The sequence below is a fragment of the Typha latifolia genome, chromosome 3, assembly GCF_019914945.1.
Source record: "Typha latifolia isolate L0001 chromosome 3, TyphaL0001v2, whole genome shotgun sequence".
Lineage (NCBI taxonomy): Eukaryota > Viridiplantae > Streptophyta > Magnoliopsida > Poales > Typhaceae > Typha > Typha latifolia.
In genome coordinates, this window is record NC_133088.1 from 4873227 (window position 1) to 4894851 (window position 21625).

General features: G+C 37.2%; 2 protein-coding genes across 3 annotated transcripts; both read left to right on the forward strand.

The window, feature by feature from the left end:
- The first annotated feature begins 1529 nt into the window (after window positions 1–1529).
- Window positions 1530–5216, forward strand: LOC140784485 (serpin-ZXA). The gene is made up of 2 exons (XM_073131926.1): window positions 1530–2122; window positions 4304–5216. The coding sequence occupies exons 1-2, from the start codon at window positions 1712–1714 to the stop codon at window positions 5084–5086; spliced, it is 1194 nt and encodes a 397-aa protein (XP_072988027.1). The 5' UTR covers window positions 1530–1711; the 3' UTR covers window positions 5087–5216.
- A 2495-nt stretch (window positions 5217–7711) lies between these two features.
- Window positions 7712–18344, forward strand: LOC140784939 (nucleobase-ascorbate transporter 3-like). Of its 2 annotated transcripts, none has more exons than XM_073132568.1 (15): window positions 7712–8003; window positions 8689–8786; window positions 8904–9080; window positions 9912–10012; window positions 10118–10193; window positions 10273–10332; window positions 10432–10616; window positions 10705–10801; window positions 10891–10977; window positions 11302–11360; window positions 11636–11727; window positions 11850–11927; window positions 12032–12192; window positions 12543–12796; window positions 18044–18344. In XM_073132568.1, exons 1-14 carry the CDS (start codon window positions 7853–7855, stop codon window positions 12759–12761), a joined length of 1641 nt encoding a protein of 546 aa, XP_072988669.1. In that variant the 5' UTR covers window positions 7712–7852; the 3' UTR covers window positions 12762–12796; window positions 18044–18344. The 2 variants fall into 2 exon arrangements, with proteins under 2 accessions (XP_072988669.1, XP_072988668.1); XM_073132567.1 differs by having other exon boundaries at window positions 18060–18344.
- The last annotated feature ends 3281 nt before the right edge of the window (window positions 18345–21625 follow it).

Consider the following 21625-nt stretch of genomic DNA (forward strand, 5'->3'; position numbering starts at 1 on the left):
TCATGATCAGAGAAGACATGAGCGGATCAAGTAGTGCTATTCTCAGGGCATGTGCTCAATCCAACTTAATCTGTAGCATATACTGTCTGGTATAATGAGATGTTTGGCTTCAAATATTAGCTACACTAAATCTGATACGGTTCTAGTATGTCATATTGCTTGTCTCACTATATATGCCATTGGTGTTTAGATTATTCCGTATCCTAGCTAAGTGAGAGCCTCTTATATTATTAGGGCTGTGCTTACATACTATTTGTGAAATTAAAAAATATATATATATATATATATATATAACACTCTGCCTTTTAACATAATTACCGTTTACATATTTGTGATCTTCGTATCATAAATACTAGCTAATGAGCTTAAAAGATGAATAATACATACATACAGAGGAGCTAACCCTCCCTTTAGTTAGACATTTAGGCAAGAACCCAAACTATGCATAATAAGGCTGCTTATCTAACTTGATACCTCAAAGCCCACCCAAAATTTTTAGCCATAATTAAGTCGGAATTGGGCTTAGCATCTGTAGGGCCAATCCAACTCAAGACTTGATGCTCAACCTGTAACCCTAGTAGCCTCACCTTATTTTTCTATCATGATTCCTTTACTATATACATATATTACCTTCAGCTTTTATAGACTAACGGTTCTTATGAAACATGACAACCATTTTTAAGTCTTAAATGCATATTAAGCATCGAACCGACTTTAGGCTCGAATTTGACCTGGCTCGCAGACCAAAAATCTCTCTGCTTGATGGTCAAGATTAAGTCTCCAGGATAAAACTCGATCTAGATCGAAGAGCTATCAAGTTGAGCGCAAGTCAAGCTATGCTTGAGTTTTGTCCAATATTTTTGGGGCTTGACCTATGGCTATCCCTATATGCATATAATGCTCTGATAAGTTAAGACCTAGCTGTGTTAGGGTTTAAGATTTCTCCTTTTCTAAGTGAGCCATCAATGTTGCTTCTCTAGTTGGAGGAAGAGAAAATCCTCCTATTTTCTTGCTCTTTTTTTCTCTCTTTTTTCTACCTTCCACATAAAATCTCTTGCTCTTCCACAATAGTCGCTGTTGTCATCATCCTCGTGGTTGCCTCAATCTGAGCTCTTAGCGGAGAAGAGAGATCCGATCGATAATAGGTCTGAAATATTTTTACAACTATGCTCCAAATCGATGCACCAACGTTTGTTGAATTCTTTTACTACGTTGGATGGAATTAAACTCAATACCTATAAGAATAGAACTCATAACTTTCGTTGTAATTAGTAAGATTAACCAGAGCTGCAGTGCTGAATAATATACCATATATCTTACAGATGCATGAGTTATTTTATTACGTTGAGATATACGTGTCCTGAGATAATGTCAACACCAGCACCACGATGAGGTCGGTAGCGTTGACTTCTCTAGTAGCAACACGCCCTACTCACGTGCCCGTAATGTCGACGCGTTAATTTTTCGTGGACTTCTTTGCCCTCCTTCCCCATCCTTTATTTCTCATAGGAACCCGCCATCTATACGACGATACCTATCTAATAAATAACGAGATGAGAGATTGAGAGGTACCCTTTCTCGTCCTGGACGCTACTCTTATTCGACTCCCGCCGCGTCACCATTTCCTTCGTCTTCTCTTTTCTCTCCTCTCCTCTCCTCTTCTCAAAGGAAAGAAATTTAAACGGCAAATTTTATACCTTTATCCCTAAAAATGGATCTGAGGGATTCAATCGCGCACCAGACGGCTTTCTCCCTTCGGCTCGCGAGCCACGTGAGCTCCCGTGCCGCCGCCGAATCGAACCTCGTCTTCTCGCCGCTGTCCCTCCACGTGGCTCTCGGCCTCGTTGCTGCCGGAGCCAGGGGCCCCACCTTGGACCAGATTGCCTCCTTCCTCGCCGGATCCAAGGGCCCGGCCGCCGCCGACGCAGCCGGCGAGATCGCCGCCCTCTCATCGCAGGTTGTCGAGGTCGTCCTCGCCGATGGCTCGGCGACCGGTGGGCCCCGCTTATCCTTTGCCAACGGGGTCTGGTTCGATGCCTCGCTCTCACTCAAGCCCTCGTTCGAGGGGATCGTGACTTCTGTTTACAAGGCGGAGACTAAAACTGTCGATTTCCAAACAAAGGTGCGACTTTTATGTGATTCAGTGCGCTTTCAGATTAAATCCTAACTTCGGCAGTTCTACTTAATCAGTTTTTTCGATCTTCTTGATTTCTCGTTATCGGTAGGTTATAGGAGAAGGATCCATTTGCCCAATCCACTGGTTGTTACATATTTAAGCGTATACATATCTGTTAAATGAAGAAGATGGATAGATGACGCCTACTTTGAGAACGGAGACATTTATTAAATATATGTTTGGTTCATTTTGCTATCTATATACAAGTTAACGATCTTCTTGATGGCTTTATTTTTTATTGGTATGTGGATAGTAATCTTTGGGTAGGAAGATGGTTTCCATTAGCGAAAGCTATATTCAATTTTATTATGTCAGTGCTTGGCATGGATAAACTAGGACTTAGGACATTAGGTTCCTTTCTATGTGCCAGTGTTCAAAATTGTTCAGTATTATAGTATTTATTTCATATTCTTGTGGTGTAAGTGTTGGTTAAACCAAGTGGTTTAATTGCTTAAGTTCATTTTGTATGATTCATATTATCCATTTATCCTGACCTTAAAGTGCGTGCAGTTGGTTCAATACTAAATACAAATTCCCAGCATATCTGTAAACTATCCTTCCTTTGGAATGGCTCCCACTTTATTATACAGCCAACAGAGAAGTCATTTGCGAAATGTATTCATTAAGCTACTCTGTTGAGTGTTGAAAAAGCAATTGATTCACTACAGACAAAATGTGCATCTTACAAATGATATCATTAGGTCGGAACTATTCCATCCTGCTAGACGGACATTTTATTTTTTCTAGAAGACGCTAGATAGATTCAGTGTATGAAATAAGAGCCACTTTATACGACTGCTGTGAACTGCAAGCTCCGCCATTTTCCAAGAAGGCATTTACATCCTTATTGTAGGTATGTATTTCATTGGATTTATAAGGCTCCATTTGTACATCCTTATTGTATCTATTTCTTTAGAATCATACAAGGCTCCTTCATAAACAAATGGAGAAATGCATAAGGCTGTAATTGTGTTGATAAAATTTGTGCGCATTTTCAGAAACATGTTTTAATATTATAAAACAATGTCCACTTTGTATGGCTGTTCTGAATTTACAAGCTCCGCCATTTCTGATTGAACCTTTTACTCTGTCCTACTTTTCATGGTGCACATTCAAACTCGTTCATAGGGGTGTTGAGCAACTTGTAGCTAACCTCTGGATGTGCCTTTCTTTTGAAGTTCACATTAGTTTTGGCGTCCCATTCAATTTAATATTGATAACAATATATTAGTGATAAATATCAATCTTAGTAGCAAACAATTTTCTGATGTTTCAGAATTTTCTTTCTATTCTTTGAGCCAATTGAATGTTATCATTTTATCATTCTTGTCACTAATTTGTTTTGATAGTCCTAATTCAATTAGTATTCTGTGGATTGGCTTTTAGCAAATTCACTTGGCTTAAGATAGTGAAAGATTAACTTGTAAGTTGAGTTCAACTGAGTTGTTAGGTTTTGAGGAAAGAGTCTTTCAGTTGCCATTTTTCCTTTCCATAACTTGGAGTATTCTTGAAAACGCCAATACTTGCAGAAGTTGAAATTGTCCCTTCATGTTTACAGTAAGGTTCCTATTTGTTTTCTTTGCCGGACTCCATTCACTTTACTTTCATGGCCTCTTTCCCCTTTTTTATGCCCTGCTGTCTCACATCATTTTCCCTGCCCAGCAGGTGTTGCAGTTTTCAGGCACAAACAACTTTTATCTTAATTCTTACTAGAAAAAGAATAAATATCATGCTAAACTAGGCCTTATAATCCCCAATCAGCAACTTTTGCCCTGTGTTACGAGGATTATTTTGATGATTATAAACCTCCTTTAACGTTGGTTTTCTTTCTGTATGATTGCTCTTCTTAGTGGTGTGATACATGTATTACAAGATTTAATTTTCACCCCAATATTTAAACCTGAGTTAAGTTTCCAGTGACATCTACAGTGGTGTTACGATGATGACAAAATTGAAATCTGTGCATCTTGTTTCTGCCTGGAGATCTGTGTATGAATTGTTATTTACATTTTTAACTTTATTGCTTGAAATCATCCAACTGCTTCTATTCAACGTTGATTTTAGCAGTGGTGCTGCTATGCTTTTTAATGGTAGTGACTTTGTTGCCTTCTTATTCTATTGGTTAAGGCAGCTGAAGTGACTCATCAAGTCAACTCATGGGTTGAGAGTGCTACAGCTGGTCTGATCAAAGAGGTCCTTCCTGTGGGTTCTGTTGACCGGAGCACTAGGTTGGTGCTCAGTAATGCTTTGTATTTCAAAGGAGCTTGGACGGAGAAGTTTGATGCATCTGAAACCAAAGAGGATGAGTTCCACCTACTCAGCGGAAGCATTATTCAAGTGCCTTTCATGTCTAGTGGGAAAGACCAGCTCCTCTCCTCTTACAATGATTTCAAAGTGCTTAGGCTTCCGTATAAGCAAGGGGAGGATAGGAGACAATTTTCAATGTATATTTATCTACCTGAAGCAAAAGATGGTCTGAGGAGTTTTATTGAAAAGTTGAGTTCTCATCCTGAGTTCTTAGACCGCCATCTTCCCAGGCAAAAGGTTTCAGTGGGGAAATTCAAGGTACCCAAGTTCAAGATAAATTTTGGATTCGAAGCATCCGAACTATTAAAAGGTTTGGGGCTTGTATTGCCTTTCAGCAGTGATGGAGATTTAGGAGAAATGGTTGATTCACATACAGGCGATAGTCTCAGTGTTTCATCAATTTTTCACAAATCCTTTATTGAAGTTAATGAGGAAGGTACTGAAGCAGCTGCTGCTTCTGCCGCAGTGGTGAAATTAAGGGGATTGCCAATGAAGCCATTGGATTTTGTAGCTGATCACCCGTTTGTCTTTTTGATCAGAGAAGATATGACTGGAACAGTGCTATTTGTTGGGCATGTGCTCAATCCCTTGGCGGCTGAGTAAGCATTGATTTTGTATCAAACTCGATGGTATTGTATCTATTTTGGTTACTGTTCTGACTGTTACTCAGGAGTATGGATGTGAGTATCACCTTTGGGTTTAATACGATACCTTCAGTCCTTGTTTAACTTAATTTCATCTTTCACATTTTTAAGCTGTATTGCTTGTGTCAGAGAATAATTCACTGCTTAAAGATTGTTTTTATCCGAGCTTATGAGGCATTTCTTTCTCATGTTCTTGGTATTGCCGACATATCGGTTCACTTAGGTCAGCCTATACTTCTGTTTGTTTCACAGTTGGAAGGTATTAGTTGTTTTGCTGATAATGATACAAGTGGGCTTAAAGTGATGGAAAGCATTAGATTAACATACAATACAAGAGTGTACCTTTGGAAGGTTATCCAGTAGTTGTTATTGGTAGACCTCATTTCTTCTATTCATGAAATTTTTCATAAATCATTTATAAGCCGTCTGCTATTCAGGGGTGATGTAAGATGATCCTCCATTAAGCTCACTCAATAGACAGAAGTGTTATTAAATTGCCTCTTTGAATCAATATGTTTCCCTGTCTTGAGGATCTTGAACTGGTCAGTGGCCTATTTGCTCTCGAATTCGTCAGTTTGTAATCTAGAAGCATGTTTCTTTTACTATACTGGAACATTATGATATTATTTATGTTAAGACTTCCGTGTGTTAAGAGTTATAAGCAGTACTTAGAACAATCAATTTCCATGACACAAATTGCAGAATGGACCAGGAATGACATAGGGGGATCACATCTTGGGGCCCTCTTTTTAAATTTAAAAGGAAAATATTGTTTTGGTTGACTGATGGTTGCTTATTAATATAATTTTATAAATTACAGTTTAAGCTCATTTAGCTTGGCTAGATTTATAACTGATACCCCTATACTTTAAATTTAACCACTTAATCTCCTGTGAGCCAGGCCAATTTATAATTTGCTTAATTTTTCATCTAAAATTAAAGGTACAATAATTAAACTATATTTCTACGGGTCCCCGTTAACAATAATTGACTAAGTTTCAACAGATAAATTAAAATTGGGCTAAACCATGACTCAATGAGGGAATAAACTGTAATTCACCATAAAATTGTTGAACCTCTGTGAATGGATATTTCATCTATTGGTTTTCCAATGGAATCCTTTGATCATTGATCTGGAATATTGTAACTTGTAACCCAAGTATTATATCTGGAGAGTACTATTACTTTGAGATCAGAAAGCAAATGCCTTTCTATTGGTGCTTCATTAATGTTGAATTACCCAAGATATGTACCATTTTTAAAGTATTCCAAATTTAAAATTCACTTGGTGCTTGCAGTTAGTAGGAGTAGTCTATAATAAATAATCTGCTTGACTTGGTGCTAATAAATATATCAGAGGTCGGTGCCGACTTCCTCTGTTTCTCGTAGTTAGCAAATAAGAATAAGAATAGTAGTATTAATTCGTATACTCCACTGCAAATGCCTGCTTCCATGTGAAGTTGTTGGAAATTTGTTTCACTTCATGGATATCTTCGTCATTCTCTCAGTGTCATTTTATTTTCATCTCATGAATCACTGGGAGGTCTCATGGGATCAAGCAGGGAATAGGATTTTGCACCTGAGAGAGCCTGGAAGAAAACTTTGGATGCTATTCCAGAGCTGACATGCTTTTAAAGCAGCAAATGTGAAGATAGTATTACAGTTAGGGGACTCTCTCTCTCTCTCTCTCTCTCTCTCTCTCTGTGCCTACTGCAGAGGTGATTTAATTCTGGCATAAATTAACCAGCTTCCTGGAGTTCAGAAATCCTCCTGTTTCCTTGTTACGCGGCTGCTTTTGATAATAAACTTTAGGGATAATTATATTTAGGATTTTGATTATTTAAAACTGCCGTAAATTATTTTTACTCATCTAATATAAAACAAGCTATATTTTATTATGTTAGTAAAATCACTGATTGAGATAATAATATTAAATATAAGCCACTTTTTTTAGTGAGCATTTTAAAACTTTACTAGGAAAAAATTTGTTAAGCATTAGCAGAGACAAAACATTGGTGGCTCTATATTGAAATTTTAAGATTGGTCAAAAACCATATATTTAAATTCTCTTAATTATTTCTTATTATATACAGACAGATTTATTTATTTATTTTTTTGACATGCTTTCTTAACTATTAAAATATCTTAATTTTTTTCTTAGTTGTCCATTTAGATTTTTCGTTAACAAAATGTTTATCAAATTTAGGCGCTCTGCGGACTAATTTACTTTTACTTTTTCTTAAAAAAAGGGAATTTAGAAATAAAATAATTATTTAAATATTTACAAATATAGTTAGGAGTGAGAGATTAGAAAGTTGAGGGGATCAGCTTGTCAAATAAGTGGCAATTATGATATGTTTAAAGAATATAATAATAATTATGATATTTAGAAAGTTTTCAACGACAATTATGTAAAAATATCAAAATATTTTTCATTTTCTACCCTCCTCCTCTTCTATTTCTCCGTCCCCTCGGTATCCGTTAACTTATTACAATTTAAACTTCGATATCTCGATCTCTCCCTGTCTACTATTGTTAAAAAAAGGACCCAAACGTGTCGATGTACAATGTCTTTGTACAGAAGCTCTCTTCCATTATTTGCTCTTCTCTTCCTTGTTTCATACTTAAAACGACACTTCTATTATAACAGAAAAGAAGATGAGCATAGTTTCCAACTTTGAGCTCTAGTCGTTGTAGTAGCAGAAGAAGAAGAATAGCCACCAAGATGGTTGAGACGAACCCACCTCCGGCGATGGCGCCTCCGGCGACACAGCCGCCGCCGTTGGTTCCTCACATGGTCGGGACGGGAGTCATCCACACTCCTAACGAGCAGCTCCACACCCTTCAATTCTGCGTCCATTCCAACCCAAGTTGGCGTGAGAAGCTTCTCTTGCCTTTGATCCTCTTCCTTCCCCTGTTTTGATCACTACCCATTTGTGTTTCCTTTGATTCTGTTTGGTTTATGGTGGTTTTTGGCTAGGTCTCTTGGTTTTCGTTGTTGGGTCTCTGTGGATTTAGATTATTCTTTTACATTTCTTTCTTGTTGGTTGAGTAATTTTGCCTTCGTTCTTTGAAGATAGCTCATATCCCCAAGATTTTCCTTTTTTTTTTCTATTTGGAATTTGTTAGGTAGTGATCTTTCCTCAGTTATAGTTTGCTCATAAATCTTAGAACAAAATAAAAAATAAAACTTTGGGTTTTAATCCATTAGGAGGTTGGAGTTATCGAATTGATGGGTTTGGTTCATGATGTGCTTCGAACATAGATTGGAGATCCTTTAAGGCATTGATGGTTATAAGGTTCTTTTCTTTGGGACAGTTATCATAGGAGCACAATTCTTCTTTTCTATTCAAGCTGATTCTGTTCATTGTTGGGATGCATCTGCAGTCTTTATCTCCTCCCAACTTCTGTCCTTGTCAGTCTGATATAGATTACTCCATTATTTCTTAAGTTTTCACAGTTTCACTTTATTTTTCTAGTTTGATTTCTTTTGGAATTTCAAATTTTCTGAATGGTTTATATATGCATAACTTTCTCTTACGAGTTATTGGTTCTTTGCAGCGCAAGTGCTTGTACTTTCATTCCTGCACTATATTGTGATGTTGGGATCAATTGTAATGTACTCTACTTCGCTTGTTCCTCTAATGGGTGGAAACCATGTAATTACTTTGGAGCATATCTATCTGCAGTGTATATTATTAGTGTTTAATTAAGTTTCTCGTGAGTTTCTAATATCCAACATCCTTTCTGTGTTCATATGGAATAATTTTGAAAAGGGTGATAAGGCACGCGTCATTCAGACGTTTTTATTTATGAGTGGAGTAAATACACTACTTCAGACATTTATTGGAAGTCGACTTCCTACAGTGATGAATGCTTCCTTTGCATTTGCCATCCCAGTTATGTCGATAATCAGAGACTTCTCTATGCGTGCATACGATGATGAGCACCAGGTAAATTGATAGTAGTTTGCTACTTTGCTTGAGTTTGGAAGTATTATCATTGTTTATCCTTTAAAATAGAACTTTATCAAATTATTTGGCAGCAAAAGACAAATTTTTGAAGAGATTTTCATAAATGATCTCCATCTTATCTAGAAAAGAAAGTTAGTACAATAGGGTTGAGTTGGGCCTGTGGAATGTGGATTAGTTAGCTGACTTTAATCACCCATGTTGATTGTTGGGGAGGTTCTTATTCTAGGTAGTTAATTCTAGAAACACTGGATTTTGTAGTCTGGCCTTCAAGGTTCTATTTCATTATCTCTCCCTTTTTCCTTGTCTTCTCTTTTCTGTTCTTTTTCCCCCATTCAAGTATGAAATTCAGATACACATTTCATGCTTGACTTACTGAAAATTTAAGATATGTGTAGATTTTTTGTTGCTAAACTTTCTTTATCTCTCTCATTTTTGAGATTATTTATTTTTCATTTGATCACTGATTACCTTCGTGGTTTCATGAATACATGAGCTGCTGTTCCTTGTTTCTGTGCTCCTACCTGCAACTAGGGTAACAATGAAACTGTTAACAATCAAACCCAATCTCGATCCCTGAGTTCTACAAATCTTATCTGATTCAGATCCTAAATATCATAGTTAATAGTCCTCAGGTTGGATTTGGATAAGAGTTTCAAATCCCATGCATTGCTTATACCCAAAGCCTAATCCTTGTCATTATAACTGTTAGTTACCTTATTTGGATTCAAATCCTTCGTTGATCAGAGCGGAGACTGACCGTCACCAAACTATTTATCCTAATCATCTATTGGGGGTGTTTGCACTTTGCAGAGGTTTGTCCACACCATCAGAGCCATTCAAGGAGCCCTAATTGTGTCTTCATTCCTCAACATTATTATCGGATACAGCACAGCATGGGGGAAATACTCAAAGTAAAGGGTTCTTATCTTGCCAAGCTATTAATTTTAGGTTTACTTTTTAAAATAGTATGTTGTCATGCATTCATTAATTTTTAATAATGATTTAAATGTTTACAGGTATTTCAGTCCGGTAATTATAGTTCCCATAGTGTGTGTAGTGGGTCTTGGGTTATTTGGGCGGGGCTTTCCTCAGGTATAACAATTCAATCTTTAAGAAACCCGTGAAGGAACTCAAATGGCTTGAAGAATGTCAACACTTTTTAATATTTCAGGTTGGAAAATGTGTGGAGATTGGACTGCCTATGTTAATTCTGTTGGTTATTCTTCAACAGGTGATGATGTAAATAGACTGATGTCAAATATTAAATATCACAATTACTATATGCCGTGCAGGGAACCAACATACTCGCTGCTTAATATTCTTCTTGCAGTACACGAAGAAAATCCATGAGAGAGCTTACTTCTTGTTTGAGAGATTTTCATTGCTTTTGTGCATTGTTATTGTCTGGTCATTTGCTGCTATTCTTACTGCTGGTGGTGCATACAACCATGTCCCAGAAAAGACAAAGCAGCATTGCCGCACTGATAGATCCTACCTTATTTCTTCTGCTCCATGGTAAGATTTTGAGGAGTACTCTTTGATCTATCTCAGAAATACTACCCAGAGTAAGCCTTCCATTCAGCATTGCTCTTTCTGATTTTAGGATTAAATTTCCATACCCATTTCAGTGGGGTCCTCCAATTTTTACCGCAAGTCACTCATTTGGAATGATGGGTGCTGTACTTGTTTCAGCCGTTGAGGTGAGCGAAAAGAGACTCAAATTTGCCAAATATACTTCTTGGTTGTTTTATAAATATATGGTCTCTAATGCTTCTTACATCATACTTAGTCTACCGGGGCACATTATGCAGCAGCGCGTCTAGCAGGTGCTACACCTCCTCCTGCTCATGTTCTTAGCCGAAGCATTGGGTTGCAGGTTTGTTTTACAAAAAAGAGTCATATTCTCTTGAGAATAGTATCACAAAAATCTTGTAACTTATTCTGTGACTATTATGCTACTTAGCAGCATATAATGCCGTTAAGTTGAGCTATTTGATGTTTCTTAGAGGCTAGATATCAAGAAAATAGAGGAGGCAAGAAAATGTTAGTTTGGTTCTCTTGAAAAGCTTTTCTTGTTCACTTCTGACCTAGTAAATTTTATGAAGTGTCCAACCTATACCTTTATTTGCATAATGCAATTACATATATTTATCATATGGTTTTAACTCTTCTTTCGTGCTATGAATGTACTTGAGCACAGGGCATAGGCATGCTTCTTGAAGGCATTTTTGGGACTGCAGCTGGTTCAACTGCATCAGTGTGAGGGAATTCAGTCCTTTCTTTCCCCATTCTCTTCCTTTGTGGCATAAGTCTTCCCTCTTATGGCAATCTTTTCCATGAACAGCTACATGAATTATTTTTGCATCAAATATGTTAATACCATAAATTCATAAGGTTTACATTCTTCTCTGGATTAACTTGAGATGATGATGGTTCGATTACTACCTGTTATTTGTATTGCCAACACTGGTTTTGCGAAAATATATGTGCCAATTAGTTTTGATTGAATAAAAGTATTTGGAACGGTGATGCAGTGAAAATATTGGGTTCCTTGGCTTGACACGAGTTGGAAGCCGGAGAGTAGTGCAGATATCAACTGCTTTTATGATATTCTTTTCCATCTTTGGTACGTCTTCTCCTACATGATCTGATTTAGAGATATTCTTCTCCATATTATATATTGATGTCAGTGTGACAGAACTACCACAACTTACTAACCTGAAATATGTAAATACTCCTCATTGGCAGGGAAGTTTGGGGCCATTTTTGCATCAATCCCGTTGCCAATTTTTGCAGCAATATACTGTGTTCTCTTTGGTCTTGTTGGTGAGTTATAGTGATCCTCAATTCCTCATAATCATGGGCACACTGCCTATAACATTTCTTCATATCTCAATATCTTACTGGTATCATTTTCTAAATTCTTTTAGCTGCTGTGGGGATTTCATTTGCTCAATTTGCAAACAACAACTCCTTGAGGAACCTTTACATATTGGGCCTTTCACTTTTCCTTGGTGTATCTGTTCCTCAGTATTTTAATGAGTACACTGCTTCTGCGGGACATGGGCCTGCAAAATCAAATGCTGGATGGGTGAGTAATAGCTTATCAATCTACATCACTAGAAACCGCTTTTCCTTTATCCTGCATGTATACAAAATGTGTCAGATAACTGTAATGAAGTCCTCAGAGCATGAAGTTGGCTTGAGTTCCATAATTTCTGCAGTTTCTGCAGTTTGTTCTTTTCCCTGCTGTTCATCTTTAGAGTTTCACTTTCCTTGAGACAATCATCCTCAGGAAATTTAAGTCGTACAGATGTTTGGTGAAATGATAGTAACCTTCCATAAATATTTGGACTAAATAATGATATGATGACTCAAGTAGAAGCCATCTAGCAACATTTTGTGCTGGTTCTGACTCTCTTTTGCTTGCTTGATTTGCAGTTTAATGATATACTGAATACAATCTTCTCATCAGCTCCAACAGTGGCAATGTTAGTTGGGACACTGCTGGATAACACACTTGATGCAAGTACAGCTTCAGATGATAGAGGTCTCTCATGGTGGCGTCGTTTCCAATACCGTAAAGAGGATACTAGAAATGATGAGTTCTATAGTTTCCCCATCAAAGTGCATGAAATGATTCCAACACGATACCTCTAAGTTACTCCTGAGTTCCAGAGCATGCAAATCTTAAGGTGTTATGGATATGAAACCTTTTTTCTTGCAGTTCTTTTACAATAGTGCATGAAAAAGACTAGTGCTTCTCAGTATTATCTTTTTGCGAAATATGTTAGGTTTTCCTTTAGTCGGTAGTTTGCATTATAGATGACATTATGCCATTCCCTTTTTATTCTGATATGCATATTGCGCCTATTGTGGCCAAGGCTTGTTTTGGCCTATGGATTAAAACTATAACATACTTGATTTGTTACAAATAAGGATGGTCTTGCCAAAGGCATGTGCAGTGCCAAAACCTAATTGGCACGCCCCTGCGTGCCAGTGATATACCTCTTTTATGAACTTTATACATATTTGTAGTTTGAATATATGCATTAAACTCCATATTAGAGTCTTTTATCCTTAGGTAATGTTATAAATAACCTATTTTATTAAAGCAATAGTCAAGTAGAAACATTTTATATACATAATATGATTTAATACATTAATTAATTGATAATAAGTCAACAATTAAAACCAAGACTGATGTGAATTGGGTTAGGTCATATCACATTAAGGGACATTGGGCTCGCTGGGTCGAGCCATTTATCTTAGTTAAGTCATTTTCTATTTCACCTGCTATTTTAGTGAGTCCTAGACTTGGATGCCTGTTAAATATGGACTCAAATTGTTAAATTGATTAATTAGTCTAGGCAAGTTGATTTGTGTATTAGGAGTACGAGTCTTACTCGGTCTAGTCAAGTTACTTAAAGTAGTAAAAGTCTGGGTTAAGTCAGTTTAGAATTAGTCTCTATATATATGTGGAGAGCAACCTAACCTAACGTATCAAGGAATATTTTAATTGACTCTATCTCTATCTCTCAATTTTTTCCTTTGTGACCTCCCTTGTGTTTTCAAGCCGTTGATGCCATTCTCCAAGAGGCCAAAGTTTCTCCTTCCTCCTCGTCCGCCGATCCCTCTAGCCCATAGGGCCAACCTACTTCTCCTTCCTCTTTCCTTCGAAAATATCAACCTACCTAATCATCACTATCATCATCAACTATCCATGTCATTTCCATCACCATCTATAAGTCGATCCACCATTGCTGCCATCTAAACCGCAATAACCACCGCACTTGCCACCAACACCACCATTGATCTTTCATCCAGATCAGACCTAGATAGATTCTGAATATAAAAAGTGATTGAATACCAAAGATGCAGATCGGGAAGTTATGAAGCAAATTCATCTAGTTTCATAATTTTCTAACGGTGTAAGAATATTTGACGAATATTCTTCCCCTCGGACCAATAATTCTGCGACTACCCTAGATCTACCCTCTAAGCCAGGTTCACATCAATTGATACAAGAGCCAATAGTTCTCAAACAATAACCACCACCAAATCCATGGTAGCAAGACACATTAGGGTGTACCCTCTGGAGGAAGAGCAAGACACAAGGATTCAAGGTTGGAAGGTGCATCTTGATTTCCCCAAATTCGATAACGGTGATCCACTTGGTTGGGCCTATTGCGCTGAAAAAAATTTCTCATACCAGAGGACACTGGAGAACCAAAAGTTGTTGTTGGCAACCTCCCACCTTGAGAAACTCACAAATTGGTGGTTTTGAGCTTCTCGAAGAGTAGGCCCTTCGATTCGTGGGGCGAGTTAGCCGATGAGCTATGTAAGCTATTCGAATCAACCGAGTATGAGGATTTTTTGGCCATGCTCACCAAGCTAACCTAAAAGATGACGGTCCGAGCCTATCATAAGAAGTCCAACCGACTGAGTAATCAAGTTCGTGGGTGGGGAGACTTGACCCTAAATAGCCTATTTATTAAAGGCCTCCGTCATGATGTATAAGCCAAGGTGAAGGCGGCTCGACCTCGGAGCTTGCTAGAGGCATTCACCTTAGCTTAGATGATTGAGGAGGAGATCTAAGAGTGGCATTACAACATACATAACAACCGGACCTGAATAGACATGCGGGAAATTGCTAGGCCACCCGCGACCTCAACGGAGTAGCTAATCGCGGACACAAAAGATGAGCGAACTCTAGCTCAGCCACCTACGATCAGAATTAGTTCAAATCCACCCTTGGCCTACAAAGATTCTCCATGGCCTACTACATGTTGTCCCACAACAACCCAGGTGGAGGACAAAAGAGTTGAAGAGTTGTGTTTCAATAGTGATGAGAAACTCATCTCAGGGCATGGATACGTGAAGCTGGCTACCATAATGCTTATGGAAGAACCAATGCGAAATGAGGTTGTAGCACAAGGAGCAGAGTAAAGTGGATGAGGTGATGGAGGAGAATGAGGCCCATGTCGAGGTCTCCATGCATACGTGTCACTCAATTGAGTCAGATTCCCTATTGCATCTGGACCTTGGTAAGCTCGAGGCCAAAGTCGTGATCCAGTTCGATCACTTTCAAGGCATTCCCTATCAAGATCAGCCATCTTCTCTCCTCAAATGGGCTTCCCCACACTTTGGATTTGATGCCAGTCTAGTTGGCCAAAACAAGACTACGGATGCACTGATCAACTAGCTGGGTTGTCTCTCGTGTGCAAATGTCACCCAAGTCTACAAACGGGCTGAGCCTTAGTTTGACCCCTATCAGGGTCTTCCCTAATATGATCGGCCAACTATTCACCTTGGACGCACTCGTGCAAGGATTGTATGCGTTGCTGGTCTAGCCAACTCAAATTAGCCTGTGTGCACCTATCGACCAATCAAGTCATTCCTTGCATTAGGACACTGCCTAAGTCTATAATCAGGTTGAGCTTTGGTCAGACCCTTGTTGCGGTTTTCCCATCCTGGTTGGCCACCATCTCACCTTGGACAAGCTCTAGAAGGCTCTGGATGCAACTCAAATTCAATTGGCCCAAGATTAGCCCAAGCTGATCTCACATCAAACCAACTCAAGCCTCTTTTCGGTTTCAGTTTTCCCTTTCCTTTTAGAGGCTAAGGGAAGCCCACTTGAAAGGGCTATAGATGGTCAAACTCAAGTCCAAGATGAATAAGGAGGTTCAAGCTATCGTTGGATTCGCAGAGTAGGTTCCACCTAATCTACTCATTGTACCTAAGCTAATTGAACCCACCCGAGCTACCACTTTGAAGACAAAGTGAGCGAAAGCATGGTAGATTGATATGAACCGAGTTAAGGTGGATTACATCAAGGGAGATTAGGCTCGTTGGGTTGAGCCATTTATCTTAGTTTAGGCATTTTCTATTTCATCTATTATTTTAGTGAGTCCTAGACTTGGGTACCTACTAAATATGGGTGCAAGTTGTTAAATGGATTAATTGGTCCAGTCAAATCAATTTGTGTATTAGGAGTACAAGTCTTAATCTAGTCAAGTTATTTAAAATAGTAGAAGCTCGAGTTGGTTTAGGATTAGCCTCTATATATAAATGGAGAGCAATCTAACCTAGGGTATCAAGGAATATTTGCATTACCTCGATCTCTATCTCTCCCTTCTCTATCTCTTAATTTCATCTTCCGTAGCCTCCCTCATGTTCTTCTCAAGCTGTCGACACCTTTCTCCAAGAGGCTGAAGCTTCTCCTCCCTTTTCGTCTGTCAATTCTCCTAGTCCCATAGGGCCGGTCTACTTCTCGCTCCTCTACTCTTCTAAAGTATTAATCTACCTATTCATCACTATCATCATCAACCCTCCATGTCATTTCCACCAACATTTATCTACAAGCCAACTCACTATTACTACCCCCTAAACCGCAATCACCACTACACTCACCACCAACACCATTATCGGCCTTCCATCCAGATCAGACCCAGACAGAGTCTGAATATGAAAATGGGCTAAATACTAAAAACATAAATTAGGAAGTTACGAAGCGAATCTATCTGGTGTAGACATGATCATTGGGCGGGCCAGGCTGAGTTCGAGCCGAGCTTTTCGGGCCAACGGGGCTTAAGTATTTATTCACGACTCGAGCCACCAATCACTCGGGTCGGGCTAGAATAGTCTAGCCTGTTACCGCCCGTCGTTCAGTAAGAGATCGGGCTAGCCGGTCGGGCCGGGCCGGCCTGACCCACCAATCATTCAGCCCAACCCACATTTTAGTTATTTTTAGAAATTTTTTTACTATTAGCTTATTTAAAAAAAAATATATTTATGTCCCTCCATTTAAAAAATAATAATAATAAATTAAAAAATTTAAATGTGTGCTTTAAAAAAATGTAAAACGCATACCAAAATTTTAGTTGTTTTACTGTAGCAGAACATGTAAGTATTGTAGCAGAACGGGCGGGCTACTGTAGTAGATCAGATGGGCCTAGTTGCGGGCCAAACGGGCGGGCTTTCGGGCTAGGTCAGGCAGGCAAAGGGCTGGCCCGTGCAGCCCATGGGTAGTTCAGGCTCGGGCCGGGCCGGGCCAGGCATGGGCGGGCTGGGCCGTTTGATCAAGTCTAATCTGGTGTCATATTATTCTGACGACGTAAAAATATTCGGGGAATATTCTCCTTGGACTGCAAGGTCTAGCAATTCTGCGACTAACCTAGATGTACCCTCCAAGCCGGGTTCACATCGGAGACCTAGTTGAATGTAGTTAATCCAACATGTTTATCAATTTTAATCCAATTTGAATGAATTTGGCATATTAATGTTGGGTTTTTGAAATTCGGAGGAAATCTAATCATATTAAAATGTTTGCTAAAATTTATACAATTTGGGTTCAAATCAACTCATATATGTTTATATACCGGTCTTTGAACTAATTTAAATGAATTTGACATATTAATTTTAGACTTTTTAAAATTTAGGGAAAATTTTAGGGGAAATCAAATTTTCCATTTGATTCCTATATTTCATAATGTTTTTTTAATAGATTTAGTACCAAAATATTAGATCTATGTGGAATAAGCCTTACAAATAATAGATCTAGTAAAATTGAGTTAGATCTATCATTTGTACACCTCAAATTAATTTTTAAAGTGAAAAAATTGAAAACTCTATGCCGACATGACTCAACACAATTCGACACGGAGCTATGCCATTGGCACAACTCTCTCGGCACGATAAGTGCCGGTCGGTACAACCATCCTAGTTACAAATGCATTCCATAAAGAGTAGTGCTAAGGGTCCTCCATAATGTCCTCTAATGTACTCCATAATAGTATAATATTGCCCAAGCCTTGTTTCTTTTTTTCTCCTGTGTTGGAACTCATCTTGGATATTAAACATTCTTCTCAGCTAACTTTGTATAGGCTTGTTGGAAAAGTACCTTCCTCATAGTTTCGCATCACACAAAACTTGTGATGCAGTTGCCTTTGCATGCAGATCAGGGAAGAGGGAGAAAAGGAGGCTTGCAGCATCAGGAGAGGTGATAAAAATCTTCTAAGACTGAAATCAACCATGGATAATCCTTATGGTTTCTTTTCTTGCACAGAAATTTATGTAAATTATATCCAAGCATAAACTCTGTAGTTTTTGGTGTTTAAGCACTAACAAACTTGCATACGTTAATGTATTTAGCCAAACAAGACTTACTTTTTGCATTCTTTATCTAGTAACTTTCAGAATATTTTTACTTCTCAGTAAAACAGTGGATGATTCTGTTTATTTACCGTCGATAAGCAGCGGTCATGTGCCATGAAATCCTTGTTCACCTCCATTTTGTCTCAATCCAAACAGCAGTGTCATTCCCTATTTAAACTTGGGTGTTGTGATGCACCTAGGATCATATCATATTAGCTGCTGTTGCTTTTGTTTGTTGTTGATGTGGTTGTTCATATAGTCCACTCCCTTGAGGAAGGTTCCATTAAGAAACCAACCATCTCTCTGAGACTGTGTTGTCTTCTTGTAGTGCTTCTCATTCATCCTGGTAAAAGATAGTCTTAAATGATTTTAGAAAAGTTATCTTAAGAGTACATAAAGAAAACCTCACTGCCACAAGTAGCAAAAAAAAAAAGATTGAAGATAAACTACTGGCAGTAGAAAGCTGTCTATTTTGAAGGATTCAGACAATTTTTCATTTCAATGTCATTTAGGCACTCATAGGCCCAATGCCTCCAAATGGCACCCAAGTCTTCTCAAGAACCAAAGCATCTTAGATTATTAAATTGGTTAAACACACAGAAGAGCATCATCTGCTATGATATGTTGATGAATAATAATAACATGGTGGTGACCTCCAACCACTCATCAAAACTCACAAGTGGCTAAGTGTGAATGCCCTACCCAAAGGTCTCTCTGTGTACTTGAAAGGGTTGGTGCGGTTGCTATTTTTGACTGAAAGCAAAGAGAAGTTGTGTATGGCCATCTGAGACTTGATAGCAACCCAACTCTAGGAAAGCGAGATTCGCTCACAAGACTTTGTATCATGTTTCCCTTGGTCAATGGACAGTGACGTGATCTTCTTTTACATCCATAAATGTGGCTTAGTTCATCAAATTCTTGGGAGCTAATTACACTTATACCCTCTCAATTATTACTGTTTTTATATTCCCCAAATTTATTTTTGTGATACATAGGCTAAGAACAATTGAAAATGTCTTAAATATCTCTTATGTTAGGTTTCATTTACCTTATCCTTGTGTTGTAGAGAGAGGGAGGAAGAGAGAGAGAGAGAGAGAGAGAGAGAGAGAGAGATTTTAGTTTTACTAAAATACACTTACATTCTTAGGGGGTATTTTAGAGAGAGATATTTTCAATGGCTTAAAAAGTCTAAGTATAATTATTTTTACTCTCAGTGGCATTTCATATTATTTTACATCTCTAAATTGCGATGTGACTCAAGATTTTGACAATCTTGCCTGAACCGTGCGAATCTGTTAAAACGACGTGTCAGAGGATTCGAATTAGTGAAAATTAGGGAGGGCAAGATATATACAATCTTATCCTATTATCATCACTAGGGCCTACACTAATATTTCATAAAATATATGATATCTATCTTTATCTTTTAATTTCTGAGTTACATCTAACTAAAATTCATGGAGAGATTGCCATAAGAATAGCAGTTGAAACAAAATGACAAATGCCATACCAAGCCCAAACACCCTAAGAACTAGTAGGGGTGTTTCCATCCACAGAGTTATTATTATTTTCACATGAGAGAGTAATGGTATAAATAACTGTGGATAGATGGGGGGTTTCATGATAATAGTGTAGTACCCAAATGATATTTATGTGACTAAAGAATTATTGTCTATTATATAAGTACAATCTGGACTGCATAGTCCCTTCAGTGAAAAACCATAGTGTATGATGTTCTTCTAGCTCCAACACTAGAGAGAGAGATGATGCTATCTAACTCATCAATGGACAGGAGGACCAAAAGTTCATAGGAGACAAAATATTCTTCAAGATTCAAGATTGGAGGAGGACAAGAGAGACACCAAATTTGAAAAAGACTGATGGTTGTTTGCATGGGGGATTATAAGCTCAATCTTGTTCAACTTAATTGCCACTGGACAATTTTAAAATATCATAATTGCTATTATATTTTTTAAAATATTATAATTATCACTAATTTTTTTTATAATTGCTATTATGATTACTTTTGAATAAAATATTTCTAGCATTATTGTTCGAGTTGACAAACACATGTTAAAAACACCCTTCTTTCTTAAAGTTTAGAGTGTATAATATTTAACGACCATTTTTAACTTGCATAATATAAGATTATTTTCAGTGTACCATGATATTGGATAGATTTTAAACTATTTAGAAAATTCATGAATGGGCAAAATAATGTTGTTTTTAAACTATGTTCGGTTTGAATTATGATTAATTAGATTTAACTAATATAATACTTTTTAACAATTGTGATACTTCGAAGAATGTAGCGGTAATTATCGATATTTTAAAATATTTTCATGACAATTATGTTAAAATCCCTGGATTGTTACTACAATTCCATATAACTTTTTAAAAATTATTTATTAATAATCTAATATTACTATTTTACCCTTTGGGATGATAACACATAATTATTAATCATATCAATTATATCAACATGCTGCAAAGTTATAATCTCGTGTACCCGTGCAATTTGAGGTATTACCTCCGCATGCTTGAGTGGGTAGTTATAATCTTGCATACTCGCATAATGTGAAAAATTTTTGAAATATTATTTTCATCTAGCTAAAGAGTATTTTCATCATTTGATTTAAAACATCACTAATTTCTAATACGTTCATAATAACTTTATATCACATTAAATATAATTGTTATTACTTATATAGTAGCGAACTAAATATTAGAATAACTTATATTAGTATGAGCACTCTTCTACTTAGAATAGTTATGCCTAATCTACCCTATTTCACGAGCGGAGAAATACTTTCTCCTGTACGATAGATTAGAAACTTTTTGATATGATTTTGAGAGAGGAATAAAATTGGGTATTTCATATATATATATATATATATATATATGAGTGTATCTTATCCTTCCCAATAATTCTTCTCTTTTGTTTGCTAGCAAAAATGTATCCATTAATTACCAAGGGGATTGCCATCTTAACGCGTTGAATTGATGTCTATTTTAGCACGTGGAGGAAATATGCATGACATCATCGCTGACATACTTACCGGCGTCGTTTTATATTTTTGGTACCACAAAATCTTGGGAAAATTACAGAAACACCCTTAGAACTATAGCAATATTATCAAAGCTTTGACCTTAAAAAAGGTTTTTTGACCATACTAATAAATTACTAATCAGTATTATTACTTTATTTAATATTATTTTATTTAGTTATCACATTTAAGGTATCTTTTTTATTATTTTCAAAATAAAATATTTATTCTAGAAATAATTATTTTTTATATTTATTTGAATTATAAAATAAGGTATTTATAGTTATTTTTGATGTGATATAAAATAAAATAAATATATTT

Bases quoted from the DNA above. Each gene is read 5' to 3' on its own strand.
- LOC140784939 (XM_073132568.1), top strand. From the start codon at position 7,853: ATGGTTGAGACGAACCCACCTCCGGCGATGGCGCCTCCGGCGACACAG. The intron at 8,004-8,688 runs GTGAGAAGCTTC...GGTTCTTTGCAG, and splicing joins CCATTCCAACCCAAGTTGGC to CGCAAGTGCTTGTACTTTCA. The intron at 10,617-10,704 runs GTAAGATTTTGA...TTCTGATTTTAG, and splicing joins CTTATTTCTTCTGCTCCATG to GATTAAATTTCCATACCCAT.
- LOC140784485 (XM_073131926.1), top strand. From the start codon at position 1,712: ATGGATCTGAGGGATTCAATCGCGCACCAGACGGCTTTCTCCCTTCGG. The intron at 2,123-4,303 runs GTGCGACTTTTA...CTATTGGTTAAG, and splicing joins CTGTCGATTTCCAAACAAAG to GCAGCTGAAGTGACTCATCA.